The sequence below is a fragment of the Caretta caretta genome, chromosome 6 (genome assembly GCF_965140235.1).
Source record: "Caretta caretta isolate rCarCar2 chromosome 6, rCarCar1.hap1, whole genome shotgun sequence".
In the NCBI taxonomy this organism is placed as follows: Eukaryota; Metazoa; Chordata; order Testudines; family Cheloniidae; genus Caretta; species Caretta caretta.
Window position 1 is genome coordinate 106,446,344 of NC_134211.1, and position 23,987 is coordinate 106,470,330.

The 23,987-nt window shown below is 41.0% G+C and overlaps 1 protein-coding gene across 5 annotated transcripts in view; it reads left to right on the forward strand.

Annotated features, from left to right (window-relative positions):
- The window catches only part of LOC142072580 (uncharacterized), a 36,752-nt gene extending 13,503 nt beyond the window's left edge, over nucleotides 1-23,249 (forward strand). For 3 of the 5 annotated variants that reach the window (XR_012669072.1, XR_012669070.1, XM_075129860.1), the window contains 3 exons: nucleotides 12,532-12,604; nucleotides 16,756-16,848; nucleotides 21,917-23,249. Coding sequence is in view for 2 of the 5 variants with exons in the window: in XM_075129860.1 (XP_074985961.1) it covers nucleotides 12,532-12,604; nucleotides 16,756-16,848; nucleotides 21,917-21,958 (208 nt within the window). In the remaining 3 variants the exon portion in view is untranslated. The other 2 variants (XM_075129861.1, XR_012669071.1) reach the window with 2 other exon arrangements.
- Nucleotides 23,250-23,987: the final 738 nt, after the last annotated feature.

A 23,987-nucleotide genomic window follows, 5' to 3' on the forward strand; every position in this document is an offset into this window, starting at 1 on the left:
CGTCTAATTGCATCCACAGTACCCCAAATTCGACCTGGCAAGGCCGATTTCAGCGCTAATCCCCTTGTCGGGGATGGAGTAAGGAAATCGATTTTAAGAGCCCTTTAAGTTGAAAAAAAGGGCTTCGTCATGTGGACGGGTGCAGGGTTAAATCGATTTAACGCTGCTAAATTCAACCTCAACTCCTAGTGTAGACCAGGTCTCAATGGGTGTAAATCCAAAGTGACATAGGGGGAGAATCTGGCCCCTTTATTTTTACAATAGCCAAACTGAGTTCTTTCAAATTTTATATGTATATAAAAATATTTCTTCTGCTGGAAGAACTGTATATCTCAATTTTGTCTGGTAACAAAGTTCCTACTGCCTAAAAACTGTATAGTGTGGGTGAATGTGCCACTATCATGAATAACACCATCAAAATACTAGCCCCAAAGAAGGTACTACAAACTGTATTTGTGGGGGAAGCAAACCCAGTGAATGGTGTACAGTGGGGGTAAATGTGCCACTGTCATGAATAACACCATTCACTAGAAAAGAAAAGGAGTACTTGTGGCACCTTAGAGACTAACCAATTTATTTGAGCATGAGCTTTCGTCATGCTCAAATAAATTGGTTAGTCTCTAAGGTGCCACAAGTACTCCTTTTCTTTTTGCGAATACAGACTAACACGGCTGTTCCTCTGAAACCATTCACTAGGTTTGCTTCCCCCCACAAATCCCAGTACTCACTTTGCGGCCAGTATTTTGATGATCATTTTTTACCTCTCTAGTTTTCTCTTCCCACAGTGTTTTCCTAATTCATTACAAAATGGAGATCTGAGACCAAATCACAAAGACCTTAGACAATACTGTCCAGTTGGTTAGGGACTGAAAGGAATCTCTTTCCTTGCAAATTTAAATGCTCCCAGATGAGCCTATGCCTACAAGCTCAGTCCTGCTGTTTTTCAACTAATCATCTACAAAATTGGAAGAAAAAAAGACTTCTGGTAGGTGAGCCACAGCAGGGCAATTAAGATGATGCGGCAGAGGTAGACATCTGCTCCTAGACAGATACAGTTCCACTGATGCTATCTATAGTTACAATCCTTCCGAGAGATAAACAACATGCGAGAGCAATGTGCAGGAGGAAGTGCCACACTGAGAAAGTGGTGATCGGAGACCAGGCTTGCGGCCCCTGTGGTCTGAGAGAGAGAGAGAAAGAGAAAGAGGGAGGGAACGAGAACAGGGCATGTACCAGGCACACACAGGTGACAGAAGTCATAGGACAGACACAACTAGATGTAAATTGGAAGAGATGTGTGAGAGCTGACACTTGAGGGAGGCAGAATTACAGTGAAGATGAAAGGCACAAGACGACCAAAAAGAAAGGGGAGGGGGACCCTCTCTGAACTGTTTGCAGATAGTTACAGTTAAATCAGTTTGAAATTAAGAACTTCATATGCAGATGATTTATTTATGTGCTAAACTCAGAGGTTTGAATGGCCTTTGGGAATTTCAAAGCCATTTTCAGACTCCTTGCCAATGCACCTATTGCTTGGGACCTGGGGTGTGGTCTAGATTAATACTCCACAGTTCAGATGGATGCTTACTCAGACCTTATTAAAAAGAAAAGGAGTACTTGTGGCACCTTAGAGACTAACAAATTTGTTAGTCTCTAAGGTGCCACAAGTACTCCTTTTCTTTTTGCAGATACAGACTAATACGGCTGCTACTCTGAAATCAGACCTTATTGTTACTATTTAGGACTTCTGTTACAGTAATGCTTAGAGGTCCCAGTTGAAATCTGTCCCCACATTGTGCCAGGTGCTGTACAAACACAGAAGAGGACATGGTACCTGTCCTAAAGAGCTTACAACCCTAAGGGGTAAATTGTGCTATTTAGGTTTGAAATAGGGGATAAAAGAAGCATTCTGATATAGAAAGGCAAAATGCCTCCCTGGGCTCCCCAGTTGTGCTGGGGTGCAAAAGTAATTTGCTAGAAGCTACTGGGGGTTGAGGAATGCTCCCTCCCTGTGTGGCTTGCCATGCAAGGCTCTGCAAGCAACTTGTCCAGTTGCTTCTGTGAGATGCATATGGGTGGCAAACCTGGCACTCCTCCAAGCACAGGGAATGTTTAGGTCTCACACAAGGTGGGTAAGAGTCCTTACTTCCTCCTACTTCCCTGCATGGCCATAAAGGGCTAGCAAGGGAACGATACAGCTCTAAGACATTATCTGGATTATCTCAGAATGTGAGGGCTCATCTCATCACAACCATATTTTCATACCTTCCTACACTTTCTTACACAGCACTTTTGCTGCTAACATGTGCCTACCTCACACTACCAGTTTTGACTGCTCAGGGAAGGCCTGGTGGCCCCCTTCTGATGTGTTTCCTTCATCTTCAGCAGAGGCCATGGGACCTGATCAACCAACAAAAGCAAGAGAACCGAAAAAAAACAATGCTGTGTCAGGTTTCAGAGTAACAGCTGTGTTTGTCTGTATCCGCAAAAAGAACAGGAGTACTTGTGGCACCTTAGAGACTAACAAATTTATTAGAGCATAAGCTTTCGTGGGCTACAGCCCACTTCATCGGATGCATAGAACGGAACATATAGTGAGAAGATGTATATATAGATACATGCAGAGAAGGTGGAAGTAGCCATACAAACTGTAAGAGGCTAATTAATTAAGATGAGCTATTATCAGCAGGAGAAAAGGACTTTTGTAGTGATAATCAAGATGGCCCATTTAGACAGTTGACAAGACGGTGTGAGGATACTTAACATGGGGAAATAGATTCAATATGGGTAATGACCCAGCCACTCCCAGTCTCTATTCAAACCCAAGTTAATGGTATCTAGTTTGCATATTAATTCAAGCTCAGCAGTTTCTCATTGGAGTCTGTTTCTGAAGCTTTTCTGTTGCACAATTGCCACCCTTAAGTCTTTTACTGAGTGGCCAGAGAGGTTGAAGTGTTCTCCTACCGGTTTTTGAATGTTATGATTCCTGATGTCAGGATAATCAAATCATAACATTCAACAACCGGTAGGAGAACACTTCAACCTCTCTGGCCACTCAGTAAAAGACTTAAGGGTGGCAATTGTGCAACAGAAAAGCTTCAGAAACAGACTCCAATGAGAAACTGCTGAGCTTGAATTAATATGCAAACTAGATACCATTAACTTGGGTTTGAATAGAGACTGGGAGTGGCTGGGTCATTACACATATTGAATCTATTTCTCCATGTTAAGTATCTCACACCTTCTTGTCAACTGTCTAAATGGGTCATCTTGATTATCACTACAAAAGTTTTTTTTCTCCTGCTGATAATAGCTCATCTTAATTAATTAGCCTCTTACAGTTTGTATGGCAACTTCCATATTCTCTGTATGTATACATATATCTTCTTACTATATGTTCCATTCTACACATCCGGTGAAGTGGGCTGTAGCCCATGAACGCTTATGCTCTAATATAGTTGTTAGTATCTAAGGAGCCACAAGTAATGCTGTATCAGCCCATCTTGAACTGGAATCACAGAACAATGAGTTTGAAGTTTCATAACATAAGTTATAACCTTCCAGCCCAACTAAACTGTTTTCACACTTTAGAAATAAATATTACTTTTGTCTCACTGGAAAAAATATGCCCTCGCACACACACAAACCCCAGAGATTAATGTAAAATTAAAGGCCTGAGTGGATATAAAGTCCTCATACAATTTTGTGATGTTGGCTTTTTTAACTTTAAATATATCTATTGCTTGTGAAAAGTGCTTAACCAACAGCTCTGAGATTCTCTGTTTATACACAGAACAGGTAGAGTGGGGCTGAATGTTTTCAGCAAACAATTCACCAATTCTGCTAACCTGACCCACCTTACATATCACAGAGGTAGATGAATTTAGACTCTTTTTCTCCTCATTGAACTTCACAAGCAGATTGCAGACATCTTAGACATATTTGTTGTTCCATTATGTAATTATGCAAAGGAGGGGTTGCAAATTTTTGTTTTTGTTTGTTTTACTCTAAAGATAGATCACAGACTGTTCACTGTTCTACTCGAGCTGTGTAGTGGTTGGTCACATGGTATAATGATTTCTGGTGTTTACCTTTCATGCTTCTTCCTTTAAAATCTACAATCACACATGGTAGCTTAAAAATTCCTTTCCAAAGAGTATTAACGCTGGTAAAACTCAATCACATGAATATTTGCAATAAGTGAACAAAAAGGGATCTAGAGTTCTTGTGGAAACAGAACCACAGGAATTTAATTTTTAAATATGTGTGAATATTCATAACACAATTTTAGTACCGTTTATCTAGCACTGACTTAAAGTATTGACGCTGCAATGGAGCAAAGAGAAGAGATACCTGCTACTAATACAGTGTCCCATTAATGCAACTCAGTCCTTCTTGTCTTCTGCAGTTTCCACAGTATGCATCCGATGAAGTGAGCTGTAGCTCACAAAAGCTTATGCTCAAATAAATTGGTCAGTCTCTAAGGTGCCACAAGTACTCCTTTTCTTTTTGCGAATACAGACTAACATGGCTGTTACTCTGAAACCAGTCCTAACATGGAGAGTCCTACCAGCATAATTCATTCTCCATGCCCAGGGTGAAGGAATGGCTGAGGCTGGTGACATCACCAGCTGTGATATCACCAGAGGGGACAGAGCCGAGGGGTAGGGGGAGGATTAAGGAGATGGTTGGAGATTGGATCTTGAGAGAAAATGATCTGGGAATTGTGACAGGGCAGTGATGGGGAATTGGAAGTCAGAGGGTCAGGCAGAAGGTCTAACTAGACTTGCCTAGAGAAGAAGGCTAACTGAGGCAGGGTTAGTAGAGCTCTGAGGAGGAAACTTGAAGAGGCTGAAGAGAGCTCAGCTTGGTGTTCCACACCCTGGAAGCTTCACACAGAAATAAATTTGTTATTTAAATAACAAATCCAGGCTTTGGAGGGGAGAGATTCCTCAGAAAAAATGAAGGACTCCCACAGCCATCCTGGTAAATCAGCATCAAGGGTTTGTGACATCAGACGCAGGTCATGACACGATAATAACATCGTAGTACTGGAAGGGACCTCATGAGGTCGTCTAGTCCAGTCCCCTGCACTCGTGGCAGGACTAAGTATTATCTGGACCATCCCTGGCAGGTGATCAGTATGTATATGTAATATATGTGTCTGTAAAGTATGTTTTCATAAATAATTCAGAAGCTCAAGGCTGACTTATATAGGGTAAGAGGAACTGTTTGTGTGTGTATAAAACTTACTTAGGGGGAAGATCCAGGGCTCGGAACACCAAGCTGAGATCTCTTCAGCCTGTTCATGTTTTCTCCTCATAGTTCTACTAACTCTGCCTAAGTTAGCCCTCTTCTGCAGGCAAGTCTAGTCTGACCATCTGATTTCTGGTTCCATCACAATTCCCAGATCTTCCTCTCTCAAGATCCATTCTCCAACCCCTCCCAGAGGCTCCATCCCCTCTGGTGGTACCACAGCTGGTGATGTCATCACTCTCATGATTTCTTTAATGCTTCCAGTTTCACGTTAGATCATATACTATATGTTCTTTGCATCATAAATAAGATACTTTATTTGCACTGCCTCTAAGACTGAGCCTGATATGTGCTACTAAGTTATTTAGACATTTGATTGCTGCTTCCTGAAGTGATGCTACATAATATTACCACATCCTAGATTGTAGCTCCAGGCTTCCAGTTCCTGGGGACAAAAGACTAAAAGCTTTTAACTCTATATCTCAGAGAGACAAGGAGTGCATGTTGGATGGTGGCCACAAAGGTACCAGATAAGAGTCACCAAATATGTATGTGTATATATGTCAGCTGTTCACTGGAGAGAGCAGGCCATCACACCCAGGAAATCATTAACCTTTCTTCTGAGAATGCCAGAAAAGGTGTCACCATTAAAGTTGGTTGGAAAGCAAAGAAAAATGTTCACAAAAATGTTGTTGAATATTTTTGTGAAAATATTTTGATGAGCTTTTGTCACGATTATTATGATGTCTTTTGTGATCTCCGGGGGGGATGTGTTCACAGAGATCGCTTCTCCAAAAAGACCACCAATTCATTTCAGATAAGATACAAAATGGTTATCAGACTATAACAACTTCTGGTCATTCCACCAGATTTCTAGTGTAACATTAATTCAAAGACTCTGTTATTTCCCTGAACCAGCAGTCCTGAGCTTTTGATTGATAACTGTGTAATACATTGACTTTTATCCTACTCTTCTTCTAATGGAGTAGTCTAAAGTTTCTGAGTTTTCTGAAAGGTTTGGAAATTGCAGTAAAAAGCATTTCTCTTTCTCTCTCTCCTTTTGTGTTTCTGATTGAAGTGAATGCAGTAGATTTGATATGATTCTATAGCTTTATAGGAACAAATACATTTTAAAAATGGGAGTGGTTTGTATATTGGGAGCACTTTTCATTGCTTGATTCTAGTCCACTGTGCTGCTTTCAGGAAGTACCATTTTATTATGATTGTTCTTTGTCTTTTTCACTACAGTCTATGCTATCACTTGAAAGAGTGCACTTCCCCCCAATTCTGCTTTGCTTTGCAAGCTTTTTATCTTTTCTACCTTGCTGGAGGCATTATTAGGGCAGTTCACCTTTGACCAGATGGGCAGACAAACATCTATCCTCTGGAGCCAGTACTAGCGCTGTTCAGTAGATCAGCTCTCAAATGGTACTGAACTGTGACCTCTTCTTCTGTTCAAAGACTAAATATATAAACTCGCATTTCCACTGGTGCCAAGCCTGGGAACCTGAGTTACTCCCTAATCCCAGGTCTCCCAGTCAGCAACACAATGGGTAGCTCTCCATGCCAGCCGGCTAGCTACAAAGAATGTCTTTATTGTCTCTTCCTCAACAAATTGCTTATTGTTCGGCCCGCAGGCTGCTAGACCTTGTGAACTGTCCAAAATTTTGCTTTGCTGCTAACTTCCTTTTTCTCCCTTGATTTTGTTTATAAATAAGCTGTATTTGGGTTATTTATAAATAATAAATTTTAAAGGGTAACCGTCTCTTTTGCTGTTCTTTTGCAATATGTCTGTCTACCAGAAGCCAATAGCAATTGGTGGATATATACATGTCATGCATGTTTGAATTCTTCAGAGTGAAGGTGCTATAGAAATGCAACGTATTATTCTAATACAGTGCAGAACACTGCGTTGGTTAAATTACTCTGGTTAAGAAAAATCAGGATGAATGGTTCTGATTGGATGAATGGTTTTGTTGCTATTCCAGAGCAACAAAAAACACATGTACTTGCTTTCCATCAATTTTGTGCCATATCTGATATGGCTGGGCTGTTCGTGGCATAGAAACAGAGAGAGTAAAGCAAAGGTGGTTTTACACCTTCTCACTTTGGGAGTGAGATTCTGCACTCTGAGGCTGTCCCTGGAGTAAATTAAAACAGGCTGCTCTAGCTTCATTGCCCACAACCACCAGCAGAATTTCTGGTAGCAGCCAATAGCCAGAACCCACAATGTCAGAATCTGACCGTGTGTCTTTAGCAGGAGCTTCTGAGGCATTGTTCCTAGAACAGACACAATAGGAGTGGGAGCACCAATGGAGTACAGCCACTTGTACATTCTTCAAACAGGTTTGTCATAGGCACCTCCACCCTGAGCCAGCTCTGCCGGTTGCTGTGGAAGTTTCTAGTGCTTCTGGTGGAACCTACCAGTTAGGGAGCAGAGTGAGCAGAATTGTTTCCTATCTTTGTGAAAGGGCACAGAAGCTTGATGGAAATACTCATGAAAGGTGGGGGCTTTGTGTCAGCTCAGCAGTGCTAATGGGTCACTTTAATGGCTTGTGTATTTCTACAACTGATCTTACTTTTTACACACTTTCATTATGATCTAAGAAAAAAAGTATCATGGTTTCTGGAGGAACGTGTCATCTAAGAAGCACACAAACCTGTTAAACACCAAAATCTTTGTTAACACACTATTAAGTTTGAGAATGCAAGCACAAGAGTCAAGGCTTTCAAAAGCTCAAGTTTCCACATTAACTTGACACATTGCACATACAGCATGATATATGTATTGCATTATTTTTCAGTTATTATTTAGGCTGCTACATGCATGATTTAATATATATGTGTAGTCCATGGGTCAAATGCTGTCAGTTACACTAGTGTAAATCAAGAGTGACTGCATCAAAGTGGGTGAAGTGATAGTACTGTGGATTTACACCAGTGTAGCTCACAGCAGAATTTAATTCAACATGTGCAATGCCACTGAGGGAATTTCCTGACATTTGTGTGCTTAAATTCTTCACATTTTTTCTTGAAATACTATCGTATCTTTCATTTAGTTTCTTTGTTGTTGTTTTCAAAGGAAAAAAGTGCCCACACTAACACTCAAGTGAAAGGCCATCGCCACTCAGATACCAAACCTTCCAGCCCTCAGTCCCAATGACATAAACAGCATTTCCTTATAGGTACAGAAAACCTCTTTCCCTCAACTACATTTAAGGCTGAGTGTTCTGAGATACAACAATGTGTAATACTGAAACTCCAGCTGCATGTTGGCAAGTTGGCACTCCAACTACATGTTGAAGTGCACAAAGGTTGGGTAGATTAGTAGTTGAAAGGGCATCTATGGCTTTCACAATGAGCGTGTGGGTTTCTTATACTACTTTATATATAAGTGCTTATATACAAATGCACAAAGCCTTGGTAACAAGCAGGGAGAACTGGAGGTCCTGGTGATGTCAAAGAACTATGACGTGATTGGAATAACAGAGACTTGGTGGGATAACTCACATGACTGGAGTACTGTCATGGATGGTTATAAACTGTTCAGGAAGGACAGGCAGGGCAGAAAAGGTGGGGGAGTAGCACTGTATGTAAGGGAGCAGTATGACTGCTCAGAGCTCTGGTACGAAACTGTAGAAAAACCTGAGTGTCTCTGGATTAAGTTTAGAAGTGTGTGCAACAAGAGTGATGTAGTGGTGGGAGTCTGCTATAGACCACCGGACCAGGGGGATGAGGTAGATGAGGCTTTCTTCTGGCAGCTCACGGAAGCTACTAGATCGCATGCCCTGATTCTCATGGGTGACTTTAATTTTCCTGATATCTGCTGGGAGATCAATACAGTGGTGCATAGACAATCCAGGAAGTTTTTGGAAAGCGTAGGGGACAATTTCCTGGCGCAAGTGCTAGAGGAGCCAACTAGGGGGGGCTCTTTTCTTGACCTGCTGCTCACAAACCGGGTAGAATTAGTGGGGGAAGCAAAAGTGGACGGGAATCTGGGAGGCAGTGACCATGAGTTGGTTGAGTTCAGGATCCTGACGCAGGGAAGAAAGGTAAGCAGCAGGATACGGACCCTGGACTTCAGGAAAGCAGACTTTGACTCCCTCAGGGAACAGATGGCCAGGATCCCCTGGGGGACTAACTTGAAGGGGAAAGGAGTCCAGGAGAGCTGGCTGTATTTCAAGGAATCCCTGTTGAGGTTACAAGGACAAACCATCCCAATGAGTCGAAAGAATAGTAAATATGGCAGGCGACCAGCTTGGCTTAATGGTGAAATCCTAGCGGATCTTAAACATAAAAAAGAAGCTTACAAGAAGTGGAAGGTTGGACATATGACCAGGGAAGAGTATAAAAATATTGCTCGGGCATGTAGGAATGATATCAGGAGGGCCAAATCGCACCTGGAGCTGCAGCTAGCAAGAGATGTCAAGAGTAACAAGAAGGGTTTCTTCAGGTATGTTGGCAACAAGAAGAAAGCCAAGGAAAGTGTGGGCCCCTTACTGAATGAGGGAGGCAACCTAGTGACAGAGGATGTGGAAAAAGCTAATGTACTCAATGCTTTTTTTGCCTCTGTTTTCACAAACAAGGTCAGCTCCCAGACTGCTGCGCTGGGCATCACAAAATGGGGAAGAGATGGCCAGCCCTCTGTGGAGATAGAGGTGGTTAGGGACTATTTAGAAAAGCTGGACGTGCACAAGTCCATGGGGCCGGACGAGTTGCATCCGAGAGTGCTGAAGGAATTGGCGGCTGTGATTGCAGAGCCATTGGCCATTATCTTTGAAAACTCGTGGCGAACGGGGGAAGTCCCGGATGACTGGAAAAAGGCTAATGTAGTGCCAATCTTTAAAAAAGGGAAGAAGGAGGATCCAGGGAACTACGGGCCAGTCAGCCTCACCTCAGTCTCTGGAAAAATCATGGAGCAGGTCCTCAAAGAATCAATCCTGAAGCACTTGCATGAGAGGAAAGTGATCAGGAACAGCCAGCATGGATTCACCAAGGGAAGGTCATGCCTGACTAATCTAATTGCCTTTTATGATGAGATTACTGGTTCTGTGGATGAAGGGAAAGCAATGGATATATTGTTTCTTGACTTTAGCAAAGCTTTTGACACGGTCTCCCACAGTATTCTTGTCAGCAAGTTAAGGAAGTATGGGCTGGATGAATGCACTATAAGGTGGGTAGAAAGCTGGCTAGATTGTCGGGCTCAACGGGTAGTGATCAATGGCTCCATGTCTAGTTGGCAGCCGGTATCAAGTGGAGTGCCCCAAGGGTCGGTCCTGGGGCCGGTTTTGTTCAATATCTTCATAAATGATCTGGAGGATGGTGTGGATTGCACTCTCAGCAAATTTGCGGATGATACTAAACTGGGAGGAGTGGTAGATACGCTGGAGGGGAGGGATAGGATACAGAAGGACCTAGACAAATTGGAGGATTGGGCCAAAAGAAATCTGATGAGGTTCAATAAGGATAAGTGCAGGGTCCTGCACTTAGGACGGAAGAACCCAATGCACAGCTACAGACTAGGGACCGAATGGCTAGGCAGCAGTTCTGCAGAAAAGGACCTAGGGGTGACAGTGGACGAGAAGCTGGATATGAGTCAGCAGTGTGCCCTTGTTGCCAAGAAGGCCAATGGCATTTTGGGATGTATAAGTAGGGGCATAGCGAGCAGATCGAGGGACGTGATCGTTCCCCTCTATTCAACATTGGTGAGGCCTCATCTGGAGTACTGTGTCCAGTTTTGGGCCTCACACTACAAGAAGGATGTGGATAAATTGGAGAGAGTCCAGCGAAGGGCAACAAAAATGATTAGGGGTCTAGAACACATGACTTATGAGGAGAGGCTGAGGGAGCTGGGATTGTTTAGCCTGCAGAAGAGAAGAATGAGGGGGGATTTGATAGCTGCTTTCAACTACCTGAAAGGGGGTTCCAAAGAGGATGGCTCTAGACTGTTCTCAATGGTAGCAGATGACAGAACGAGGAGTAATGGTCTCAAGTTGCAGTGGGGGAGGTTTAGCTTGGATATTAGGAAAAACTTTTTCACTAAGAGGGTGGTGAAACACTGTAATGCGTTACCTAGGGAGGTGGTAGAATCTCCTTCCTTAGAGGTTTTTAAGGTCAGGCTTGACAAAGCTCTGGCTGGGATGATTTAACTGGGAATTGGTCCTGCTTCAAGCAGGGGGTTGGACTAGATGACCTTCAGGGGTCCCTTCCAACCCTGATATTCTATGATTCTATGATTCTATGATTCTAAAGTTGGGCTTGTCGTAAGTGAAATGCTTGGGGATTTGGGGCTGCAGTGGGATGGGCAAGTTTAGCTGATAGGAAGGGGTTTATGCACAGAGTTGACAAAAAACTTGAATATGTAGACATTGGGGACCACTACAGAGGCTGGTCAGATATAATGGGCTCCTTCAATTTTTGTGATAAATGGGAAAGAAGTAGTGCTTATCTAGATTGAGATAAAATCCCAAACGTCTTACATGTTAAATTAATGATATCAGAATACCTTACTCAATATGGAAAATCATGTCCTTCACTTGCAGAGCTGGTATATTAATATGATGTTCTGTCACTTAAAATCATGTCATTATATCTTAACATACTTTTAAATTTAAAGTGACTTCTCTTCATGGATAACTTTGAAAAAAATAAACAAAACATTTTAAATCGTTTAAAAACAAACACATATTTTCAGAAAGCTCATAAGAAGGATTTTGCCCCTCTCACTACACCTGCACCTTCCAAAATATTCTCCAATCAAAATGTCTTGTTGGATTTTGTTCAAACATTTAAAAAAAAATCAGTCTAAGGTTGAGATGATCAGTCATGGGAAATTATAGCCTCAACGAAAAGAAAGCAAATAATTACTGAAAAATGGGGAGTTGTATCGAATGCCCATCTCAGCCATGCTGGTAACTAATTCTGGAGGAAGAAACTATAATTATTTATAATTTGCTAAAGGGATCTTTGAAGATTATGAAAAATTTGAATATGATACATTATAGAGAGTTGTACACAGATAAATGGATAGAGATCTAGAGATAAATGTATTAAATATAGATGCTCACTAGCATGCACACCTAGCTAGCTAGATATACTTATAGATATAGATTTGCCAGGGTTGTTTGATCCGATAAGGACTTTTATACAAGAAACTTCTCTTTTATATTCTGAAATGATCTCTCTAGAGACTGGTAGTGGTGATACAATAGGCTGGAGTTGCTGTTATTAAAAAGAAATTACTACTTTTTTGACTATGTTGCTTTTTTTTCCCAGTGGGATTCTGATTCCAGACATTCTACAGCCTGACATCCACTGGGAAAGTGATGACACCATTAATTATTTAAAGGTTTGAAAACCACACGAACTACTGTATATAACTAGATTGGATTGACTTTTTAACTCTTTTGATTAATAATGGATAGAGCCTTGGATATGTGAATTGGTCGAGTGCTAACCTGTTAACAAAAAAAGTATAAGGGATGAATGCTAACACTTCTCATAAGTTATTCTACTTAAGGCATTGGCCAAAGAAAACAAACAAATGGAACACTCTACCTCAGTCTTATACTTTCAATGCACCATCAATAATTGATGACTACCTAATGTCTCTATATATCTAGATACAGATATATATTTTGCTCATATGTCTTCCCAATATTCCCCATTTTCTACCCCTTCCTCAAAAAACAATGGGAACATAAATTCAATATCCTGTTTTGCTTTTTGACTTTCATTTTAATTTCACTAACTGTTTAGAAGTGAAAGTGATATTTCAGACTTCAGCAACAACGTACAAAGGGTTAGAACTTCCCCACTTTATAACATTTGTACTTTTTAGCTGGACAGGAGTGGCTATTTGTGGAGATTTAAAAAGATATAGTGCTTCATCCTTCCACCACTTGTCTGATTTAACCATCAGACCGAAAAATACCTCCCCCCCTTCTGAGCATTTTTCAAGACCAGGATAGGCATGGATTTTCTTAGCATAAGGATAGAGTGAACATCTGAATCAATGCCTCATTATTAAATAATGTTCTGCTGCACTCCAGCTACCTGATTGTGGTCAGTCATATTGGTGTAGATCCCGAGTAACTCCACTGACTTTGCTGGAACTCCTCTGGATTTACTGGTGACCGGGATGAGGATCAAGTCCTGGCTGTGCAAATGAAAGTGGGTTCATTTATTTGCAAAAATAAAATATTCAGTGAACTGTAATAATGAACACACACACCAAGCCTGATGCCAGTTTCATTAGTACCAGTGTAAGTCACTTCACTTACACTGGTGTAAAACAGGTGTACACAAATTCAGATCAGTCCCACTGTATGCCTTTCCTTCATACAAATGTTATATGAAATTCACAGACACATGGCCAGATTCTGTTCCCCTTACTCACCATGAGTAGCACTTTATTCCATTTGTGGTCCCAATGAAGAAAGTAGGACCAATAATGAAATAAATTGCTACTTAGGGTGAGTAAGAGGATCAGAATCTGGCCCATAATTGCAACACATATCCCTTTTTCAAAGCCAGATCCATAGTATAAATCAATGTAGCTCTATTGACTTCTTTGCCACTATACTGATTTACACCAGATGAGCATCTGGCCCTGAGTGCTAAGTAAGATTTGAATCACAGCTTCACTTTTTTTGGACTTTTTTCGAATACACCCTAATATCTAACCAGGGGCTTGAGATCAGCATCTGATTTAGCTGGAATAGCAACTATCTCAAGAATTGGTCTTTTCTACACTATCAGCAAAAAAAAAAATCAGCATTTGTTTTCTTTTCCATCTGGGATTATGTGACAAAATGATCTCCTGCCTCTAATCAATTATTTTCCTACTATATCTTTTGCATTTTCCTGCAGAACCATTTGCAAGTACAACAGAAAGATCCTTTAGAGATAATCTGGTGATTATTACAAATTCAACCTCAGACGCTGCAGGCATTAAAAGATGAAAATTGCCTAAAGTCCACTGTTGTACAACAAATCTGTACCTCTGGACTCCTGTCCTGAGGTGAAAATGCAAACCGGAGAGATGTTTAGAATCATTTTGACAGTTCATAAAATTAAACAGGGATTAGGGATTCTCTTTAAAAAAAAAAATGCCATGGGGCCCACGCAATGTTAACCACATCTCCCTGCAACAGGTATTACTGTAACATGCTAGTTGGAAGACAAGGAAAAAGGAATGTCATATAATTAAACCTGCCATGTATGGAATAGCTATGAAGCCAATTTAAAACTCTAAGTAGTATTCAGTACTTATATATATATGTAGGTTCTTATAGCCCTATCATCTTGGCCTTGTTGGATCTCTTGTATATTTTACTATGCTTCATATTATGCTCCCCGATCTTTTAAACACTTATACGTATGCTTAGTTTTACATACTCTGTACTTCCCTTGACTTCAGCATGATTATTCGCACACATAACATGAGCATAATCATTTGCAGCATTGGGGCCATAATCAGTAATAACCGTATATTAAGGTATTCACTTAACAAGAAAAGCAAGAATAGGATATAATACAGTAGAAATGTGCAAATGCTCGTGGCAAGTAACAGTTATGAGCATGGCTGTAGTGAATTCATACTGAGATTCACGCAACTAATCATGGAAATATCTTGGTGGTGTGCAAACAACTGTAATAGTGTCATCAGCCTTCTGAAATTACCCACCCATCAAAGAGTCCTTTCAATACAATACAGTGTGTTTTCACTTCCTGTCATAAAATCATGTGTAATGGTTCTCTTGCATATTAAACAAGATCCCATTCCACCCCAGAAGTAGCTGCATTTTAATTACTGTGTGATCTGGTCTTAATATACTGCAGGTAGTTTAAAGAGTTAGGTTTCTACTATGCAAGATCATTAACACTGAGAAATTTCCATGTTTTATTAACATGTTTCCAAAAAAAAAAGAAAGAGTTGAACTGGCTGAAAGTTTTCAAATAAAAAGTTTGGGGTTTTTTGGTTAAAAATGGCCTTTTTTAAGTGAAAACATTTTCATTTTTTTTCATTTTGAGCACTTATTTGTGACTTTTGAATCAATGTTATCAACATTTTATCAGTTTATTACTTTTTCGTTTGTGTGCTGGACACTGGGTTTTGGTAATGGCATTGATGATGATTAAGAAATGTCCTGAACATTTAAAAAAAAATAAAATACGGCTCAATTTTGAATCTTCTGATATGAAAACAACTTCAGTATTTCAAATTTTTTCACAACATTTATTTTTCATTCCACTCTAACTCAGAGGACAGATGGAATGAAGCTGGGATGAAAGGGCAAAATCTTTCCTACCAAATGTTGATTTAAATAATTAAACAAATTTGCTTAGTTTTGGTTTGCACCCCGTTTGTTGCCTACTTTCCATGAATACTATGGTAAATCAGTTTGCTGGCAGGCGTGCCTGCAGAAAGGACAAATTATGAAACAATACTGATGAATACATGTGGGATATGAATTTTGAATTCCTAATTGCCATTTGTTGCCCTGGAAACTATACCTGACCAGAGGACAACAATTCCATTATACAGCAACTTCAGGTTTCAAAATCTGTTTTTGTTCCAGATTGGAACAAAATGATTTTGTTCTATTTCAAACATTTTAACAAAAAAACATGCTATTGTGTCATAAAGTCCATTTTTGGACCAAAACCTGAGGTTTTTGATTCAGGAAGGTCTGTGTCTGTCCTGATGGGTAGGGCATGGGCCTGGGATATGGGAGAACCAGTCCCTGCTCTGCCTGATTCAGAGAAGAGCTCTTCAAGCTAGATCACTCTGAATCAGCCAGAATAAGGACATGAACCTAGGGTATGTCTACACTGCAGTAAAAGACCATGGCATGGTAGTAGCTGGCCAGAGTCAGCGGACTCAGGCCCACAGGTTAAAAATTGCAGTATAGACATTCGGGCTTGGGCTCTGAAACCCCATGAAAGGGGGTGGGTCTCAGTGCCTGGGCTCCAGCCCAAGCCCAAATATCTACACAGCAATTTTTAGCCCCACAAGTCAATTGACCTGGGTGCTGAGACTTGGTGCCACGTTTTTTTTATTTCAGTGTAGACGTACTCTAATTCTCCCACATTCCAGGCTGGTGCCCCAGCCACCAGGCTCTAGATCATAAGGGTGCCAGTCTCTCTCTCTCTCTCCCTTTCATTTCACCCAAAATGTTCTGCCCAGCTCTACTGGAAACCTGATTCCGAGAATTATATACATCCTATTAGGACACAGAAACACACCCTGTGACCTATGTGTCTGATCTAAATGGTAGGTATTTCAAATGTTGAAATAATTGCAATGAACTGCTCACGCACAGGCCAAGAAGAACTAAAAGAAATTATATTAAAAAGAATTGTGAATACATGGCAGATATGGCTGGAGACATGGATCTCACCATAACGAAAGAAGGCTGGGAAGCTATGTAGGAACTACATGGCTAACATTACAGGGAACACTCCCTTGCTCAGAATTTAATTTCTGTTCTGCAGCCACCTGTCCTAGGAGAGCCCAGTGGTTTCACATTAGAGTCTCAGGATGAAGTTGTTGTGGGTAGAAGAGGACAGGCTGTCTGGAGAGAGGAAGTAGGTGGACTTTTCCTTCCCCCCTTACCTTTTCCATCTTTGGGTTGGACTCCTGGAGCATAAAGCCCCTGATGTGTCATGCAATGTGTCATGTTGCAATGAGATAACAACACAATGCAAATAATATCACCTTCTGCCACAACCTGATGACATTGCATATTCAGCTCAGTGCAGATCAAACCCATGAAGTTCAGGTTTAATCCAGTTGATATGAACTTGCTCAGTTTGGAGGGGTTTGTGTCTTTTGCAGAACAATGTACACATCACTAATTCATACAAGATCACATTCTGTATAGTAAGTTGGTTGTGTTATGCCAGGCTTTTTATAAAAAGCTATTGTGGGCTATTGTGTGTGTAATTTGTTATGGTCTCACTATGTGTATAAAAAAGGTTTGAGCTATGTATTCTCCTGTTGGATTTTATTGTTGAGTTGGCAAATAAGGAGTAACAGCACCTTCTGTAAGTAGAACCATATTTCTGGCAAAGCAGTTGACACGTCAAGGCATTTTTAGCCAGGAATTACACTGATATCAGGTTTATCTTCTAGTGCATGACTGAAAAGTTAACTATGAGGGTGACTGTGTGTGTGTATGTGAGTGTGTGGTCAGTAATGTATCAAACATTAATCCAGTTATCAAATCCTTCAGAGTGAGTATACTTGATTACATTTCCACAACAATGCCTGCTTTGGAGGCATGATACTCTGTCATTTGTTTTTCAATTGACATCTCTATTGGTTGTCCAGGCATGTTAATTTGCAAATCAGCATTTTGTTTGAAGTTCTTAAGCCAGTCTAGCTAAGCAGTGACTGCTATTACTGTGAAATTAGTGTCTAAAACATTTAAAATTAAATTTAAAAAAATCCAAAATATATGAAGAGTTTGTTCAGTAACATGGCCAAAAAATATTTTGCTGACTGGGTAGAAGACCTGGATTTAGGAAATTGCAAGTAGACTTCAGTCTGACTTGAGAGGGACAAAGGAGGTGTATATTGTGGGATTTTCAAACTTGAGGGAGAAGTTCTAAGTTGCACTGCTCTTCAGAAAATCCCTGCCCATTAATTCACAAAGTATATTACTTAGATGCTACAATACAATAGCATGTGACAGTTAGAGATGGGGCAAGGAAGTAGTGTATGGATTCAGGATTTGCATTAATTTAAACCAAGGTTTATGAACAGGGATTTGAGGCTAGGTTTCAGGTTTGGAATCAATGGTGCCAAAGCCTTACAATCTTTTTTTGTGTGATTTCGGCCCAAAATTGAGGAAATGTCACAAGAAGTGAGGGATTTCGACCATTACTGAAAGTGTCTTAAAACTTCAGTGTTCTTATGGTATTTCCTCCATTGTGGGCTACATTTGTATAAACAAGGAATGTTCTCATGGGATTTAATCCTCCTGTGCAACAGAAAATTTTTTTTTTCAGCTTTTAGATCTGCCTTGGAAACAAAACTGAAAAGGAAAAAACTTTCGGAACTTGAAACTAACTCCCCATACTCATCTAGCAATTCTTTGGGTTTGGCCTATTTTACAGAAGACGCCAATGAGAAAAGGTGGATTAGGGAAAGAAGACAAAAAGGGGAACAATCTGGAAGATTGATGTTAGATTGGAAATCCACTTAAAAGGGAAAGAACCAAATAGATACAAAAACTGTTAAATTTTTAATAGGCTACTTACAATAGATCTCCTTACATTGGCTCTCTTATTTCAATCTTCCCACCCTGTCATATGTTCTGTTCTTTCAGTGGCACAGAAATGGTTTTATATTGATCTGCTGCTGTTGCTGAATGTCTGTCAAAGTCTGTCATTGGAGAGACAGTTTGGGGGAAGTAATAACTGTATTGTAAACCTGAGGGTGAATGTGAAGGCCATGACCCTTCTGCATTCTCAGGACTTACAAGGGACCTTACCTAGAAGCCAGAGTCCCAATCCCTCAGCCCTCCTCCATGCAGGAGGAAGAAGAAATTAGTTGATAGAAGCCACAAGCTGTGGCAGATGTATAGGTTTAGCCCCTCTCCATGCCACTGGGAATACACCAGACAAATGTCCAGGCAGCCTCAACTGGATCAGTCTAAGCCCACTAGCCATACTGGAACCTGCCAAAGTTTCAACTATTACAATTTAACATACACCAACATGGGAAAAATCCTTTCCAGACTCCAAAATCATTATCATAGGAGATATACCATTCTAGTTTAAGGGAGGTTCTGAAACAGGGAGCTTATAATGGTCATCCTGACTGGGAAGCTAACTGTATCACCTCCACCCCAGATGGGAACCAATGATCTGATCCTGCATCACCTACACCACTCAATGGCAGACCAGTTGGCAGGACAAGCCCCAGAGTCCATACCTAGATGCAGCATGTGATCCCCTCAACACCCCTTCCTCTCCATGCCATGAAGCATGGGAAAGGGGTAGTGGAGGAGAAGAGTGAAACCACCAACCAGATGTAAAAGGGGTGGGGAAAAGAAAGGGCACATAGAACACTGCTGCTCTCAGCCAAGAATTATCCCTGCCTGCCCTCTACCTGAGGGTGTCTCTGACCCGGGTCCATGAAAGTCCCACTTGGCTACTGAGGTGAGCAATTACTCAAGTGGAACAGTAGCATTAGGAAAGTACTTAGGTGGTTTTTTTTAAAGTGCTCAGACTTAGCCTAATTCTGCTTCCTCTGAAGTCAATGGTAAACCTCACATTGACGCAGCTAGGAGCTGAGTTAGTCTGAACACTGTTGAGAATCCCATCCTCAATGTATTTCCATCTGTGCATTTTGTGCAGTTTCATAGCTGGAAACAAGGAGAGGTAGCACTATGTGATCAACTAGCTCTGCACAAACCACCATCCGTAGTGCCAATGATAATCTGAGAACGGCTGCCCTATAGCTAGTGTAGGGAACACTGCAGGCAACATTGTGACCCCATCTATTGATCTAAGGCAAAACTAGTAAGTGATCACTGTATTATTATAAGCTCTTCATACTGAAATCCTGGATCCAAACCCATACCCTGTCCATCCCAGACATCTGCACTCTAGCTAATGCTCACTGAGTACAATGTGATGCATTTTTAGCAAAACAACTATAAGTAGTGTACAATTAATTTCTTTAGGAGAGGGAAATGGTTCGTGCTGTGTCAGGGCTATAGTATACTGGTAATCACAGGCATGAAAGAAACCCATTGGACACCTGGCCTTTGTAGAAAAGAGGGCAATTATCAATCGTTATTACTCAAACATTTGTCTCTTTAAATGCTGGTCACTTCCTTCTTTCCTCCATCATTATGAGTGTATGTTTTTTAGTGTCTCATATTCCCATTCACCATGTCATCTTCTCCCAAGTTATTTTGTGTTTGTTTTTCCCACTGTTCCCAATTTCCCATGCTCTGCTGGCTTGGGTTTGAGTGGCAGCTAGAAGTCTGTAAGCAGGTGTTGTGGAAGTGAAGCGTGCCATTCAGCCAGTACATTAGGTAAAGTAACGTTCCCTTGGGGACTGTAATGTTTGGAACTGCATCAGTCCCAACTGTTCCTCAGAGAAGAGGAAGGGGCCAGTCATGACCCACTCTGACCAGATGTTTTGGAAACGTGCCCATTTTTAGCAGATATAATTGCTGTTAATTTATCAAAACTGTAATAGGTACTAATGAAGCGGACTCTTCGGTCACAACCTAGCAACAAAATATAAGAAAGGAAATTAGGGATATACTGTGTAGACTGTATTTAGATGCATTTAACTGTATGTTTAATACTAGTTTAAGACTATTTCCAGGATACCTTGCTCCATGTGAGTGATATGATCTGACTGATTTAGACATGAGCTTGGGAAAAAAATCATATTTCATGTACCCTATGCTAACAATGTTCAGTAATGTCTTTAGAGACAAGACTAAAGTAAAGGGGAGCGATACCCAAGGTGAAAGCTGAAGCTCCAGTGAAAACAACTCCAAGTCACAACTTCTGGGTCTTATTTAAAAACTCTGTAGTTTAGCATTAAAGTCTAAGGCTACATCTACACTATGAGAGAGGGGTTCGATTCCCCAGTCTGTGTACAAATACTTGTGCTATCTCTCATAGAATCATAGAATCATAGAATATAAGGGTTGGAAGGGACCCCAGAAGGTCATCTAGTCCAACCCCCTGCTCGAAGCAGGACCAATTCCCAGTTAAATCATCATTACATATATACATCATACATTACATATATACATCACGCTGGCGTGAGTATAAATAGCAGTGTAGCCACAGTAGCACCAGTAACAGCAGCAGAGACTGAGTCATGCCAAGTACAAACCTGCGTGAAATCAGTCAGTGTGTACTCGGCACGACTCACCCATGCCTCCACAGCTGCTACTTATGCTCCTGCATCTGTACTGCTGTTTATACTGGTGTTAGCTCAATGTATGGGCACAGGAACAAGGGAATCAAACCCCTGGCTCACAGTGCAGACATAACCTACAAGGAGTGACTCCATGTTCAGAAAGCCAGAGGAAGCTGCATTCATATCCTTCTATTATTTTCTGTTCAAATTGCCTGAACCAGTAGTCAGGGGTGTCATTTTCAGGGCAAAATTGTATCAGGATCCCCACTTCTTCCTCTCTGGTGAGGCCACAGCTGCTCATGGGGGGTGAGCTGACCAGTTTCATACTGAAGGGGAGCAGGGAGGTAATGGGCCAATCCTCTCCTGAGAAGTAGGGTGTGGCGGCAGGCCGGGTGTTTGTCTCTCACTAAAGGCTATCTCGGGGCAGGGATCAGGACCTGGCTTGTTCTGAGCTCAGCTCTGGCACAGACTGCTGGTACTGCTTCCAGTCCTGTCAGAGAGGAAAGGGGATGTGGAATTTGGACTCCTGGCCCAGCCCACCCCACAGCGGACCCCAGAGGCCCAGGGAAGACACCCACAGCACTGGCTGGCGAGGAGCTATTAAAAGTCTGGGGTGGGTTTTGGGAGTACAACAGCCTTCCCTGTCCCATAACTCACTTAAAGTGATGGGGGAAGGCTGCTAATCTTTCATATATACACATATACACCTGAGATGTGTTCATTCTGCAAGTGCTCATTTTCATTATTCTTTTAAAGCATTGGGACCGGATTCTGCTGCTTAACTCCCCAACACTGTAAACCCAGAGGACGTCTACTGAGATTAACAGTGTGCCTGTGGATTCACACCCCTGGAACTGAGAGCAGAAACTGGTGATTGGGATTTGTATAGGCCGGGCAATCTGTATTTCTGAAGCATCTACTCAAGCTTTTTATTCATGGTTTGAGAATCAGTTTGCCCATCACCAAGAAACAAACACGAGGAGGCTGCATTTAAAATCAAAATGCTTTCTTTGTACTAACTTCGCCTGGCTGCCCTCGTCACCCAACACGGATTTTTCTGCAGAACAAAGATGCATCAATAAATAATAATAATGTAATGCTGTCTTTTAACAGCAATCTTCATTCAGCTGTGTGGTTTTAAGTTTGCTCTTTTTGACCAAATTAGGAAGAGGGCAAAGTTTGTTATTCCTATTTTTAAAATCCATTATTTGAAAGGGATGTTTCTTCTCTAACCATAGATTTTGCTATATACAGTGCCTAGCTGTGCATACAAGGCATCCCATATGGTTGAAGTAGGCTAGAGGGGTTGCTACTAACCATATTTAAAAAAGCAGATGTTACTAATCTTCTAAATATTACACAAAAATGATGTCATTTATGATTGACAACAGTTGTGGCTCATCAATCCCTTTCAATATTTTTTTCTCACAAAAGACAATGCAACACAAATGTCGAAGCAAATTTCTTTTAAAGAGAGCTTGCCTCTAAGAGCAGACCAGTTTGTGTTAGCATTGAATTGTTTAGCCGAAAGTCAGTCCCTGCAGGGGGACACATACATATGTTATATGTGAGAAACTAGCGAAGCTTGTCTATGAATAGTACAGTCAGAGAGACTTTTCAGGATACATTCTGAGAGCCAGTTTTCAATCTGGCAAGCTGAATTTTGTGCCCAAAATTGATTACTTCCCCAACAATACTGCAACCTCACACCTATTTTCTTTGCATGTGCATTCAGGATATTGTGACACCAAACTGCCTGATTTGTATATGGAAATTGATTTTTATGTACACAAAACTGATGTGCACCCAATCATAAGCTTACAACCGATTATGCTTGCAAAAGTAAGCAAATAAAGTATCCCGGGGCTGAAAATTTGGCCCTAAGTGAGCTACATATGACACACAGTGAATTATCTGTCTTTAACAGATTCGTTTGACAACAATGTACTGGCTTGGTTTTATGTTTACAGCAATTGCACATTAGTAAGATTTTTTCATTGTCCTTACAGAGTGTATGCATCAGCTATAGTTCTCTGGTGTGTATGTACTGGGTTTCCTTGCTGGAGATCAATAAAATATACAGAAGAAACTGTGTGAAGTATGGGTGATGTATGCCAATGACACTTCCTTTATTATATTAAGTCTCAAGTTAACTCATCTTCCTTTCCTGCCACCTCAGCCATATTGTGTCCTTCACCCTGTCCCTTTACAAGTTCCTTCCACATCAGCTTTAAACTCCTTATCTTGACTTTCAAGGCTCTTCACAGCTCCGTCCCTCCCTACATCACAGCACTGGCATGACCACTACTATCTTGTTCAGACACTGCGCTCTTCCAGTTCTGCCTCCACTTTACTAAGTTGTTTGAATTAATAACATTCTGCAGCACTTATCCCCATTGATTAATTTTCTTTAATCAGTTTTGAATATGTAGTCATTTCCATTATTTATGGCCCTGGTGTTTTTACATTTGGGGAAAAGGATAAATAGGATCACAGAACACACCTTAGCTCTGTTCTTCATCATTCATCTTTCCACTCTACATTCCCCAATTATTTTTATGGAAGATCTTTCCCTCAACTCTCACTGGAGTTCTAACAATTTTTATTGGCCCCTCTAGATCTTTCTCTTCTGGAAGATACTAGGCCTGATCTAACTTCCATTAAAGTCAACGGGGGTTTGATCTTGAGGAGATTGAAATAAAATAGAAGACTTGTTTCTAATCTCACTTACACAAGAGTAACTTCATTAATTCCAGTGTAGTTATTCCTGATTTACACTATTTTGAGATCAGAATGAACCCACTCAGTATTCAAGGGGAGAGCGTAA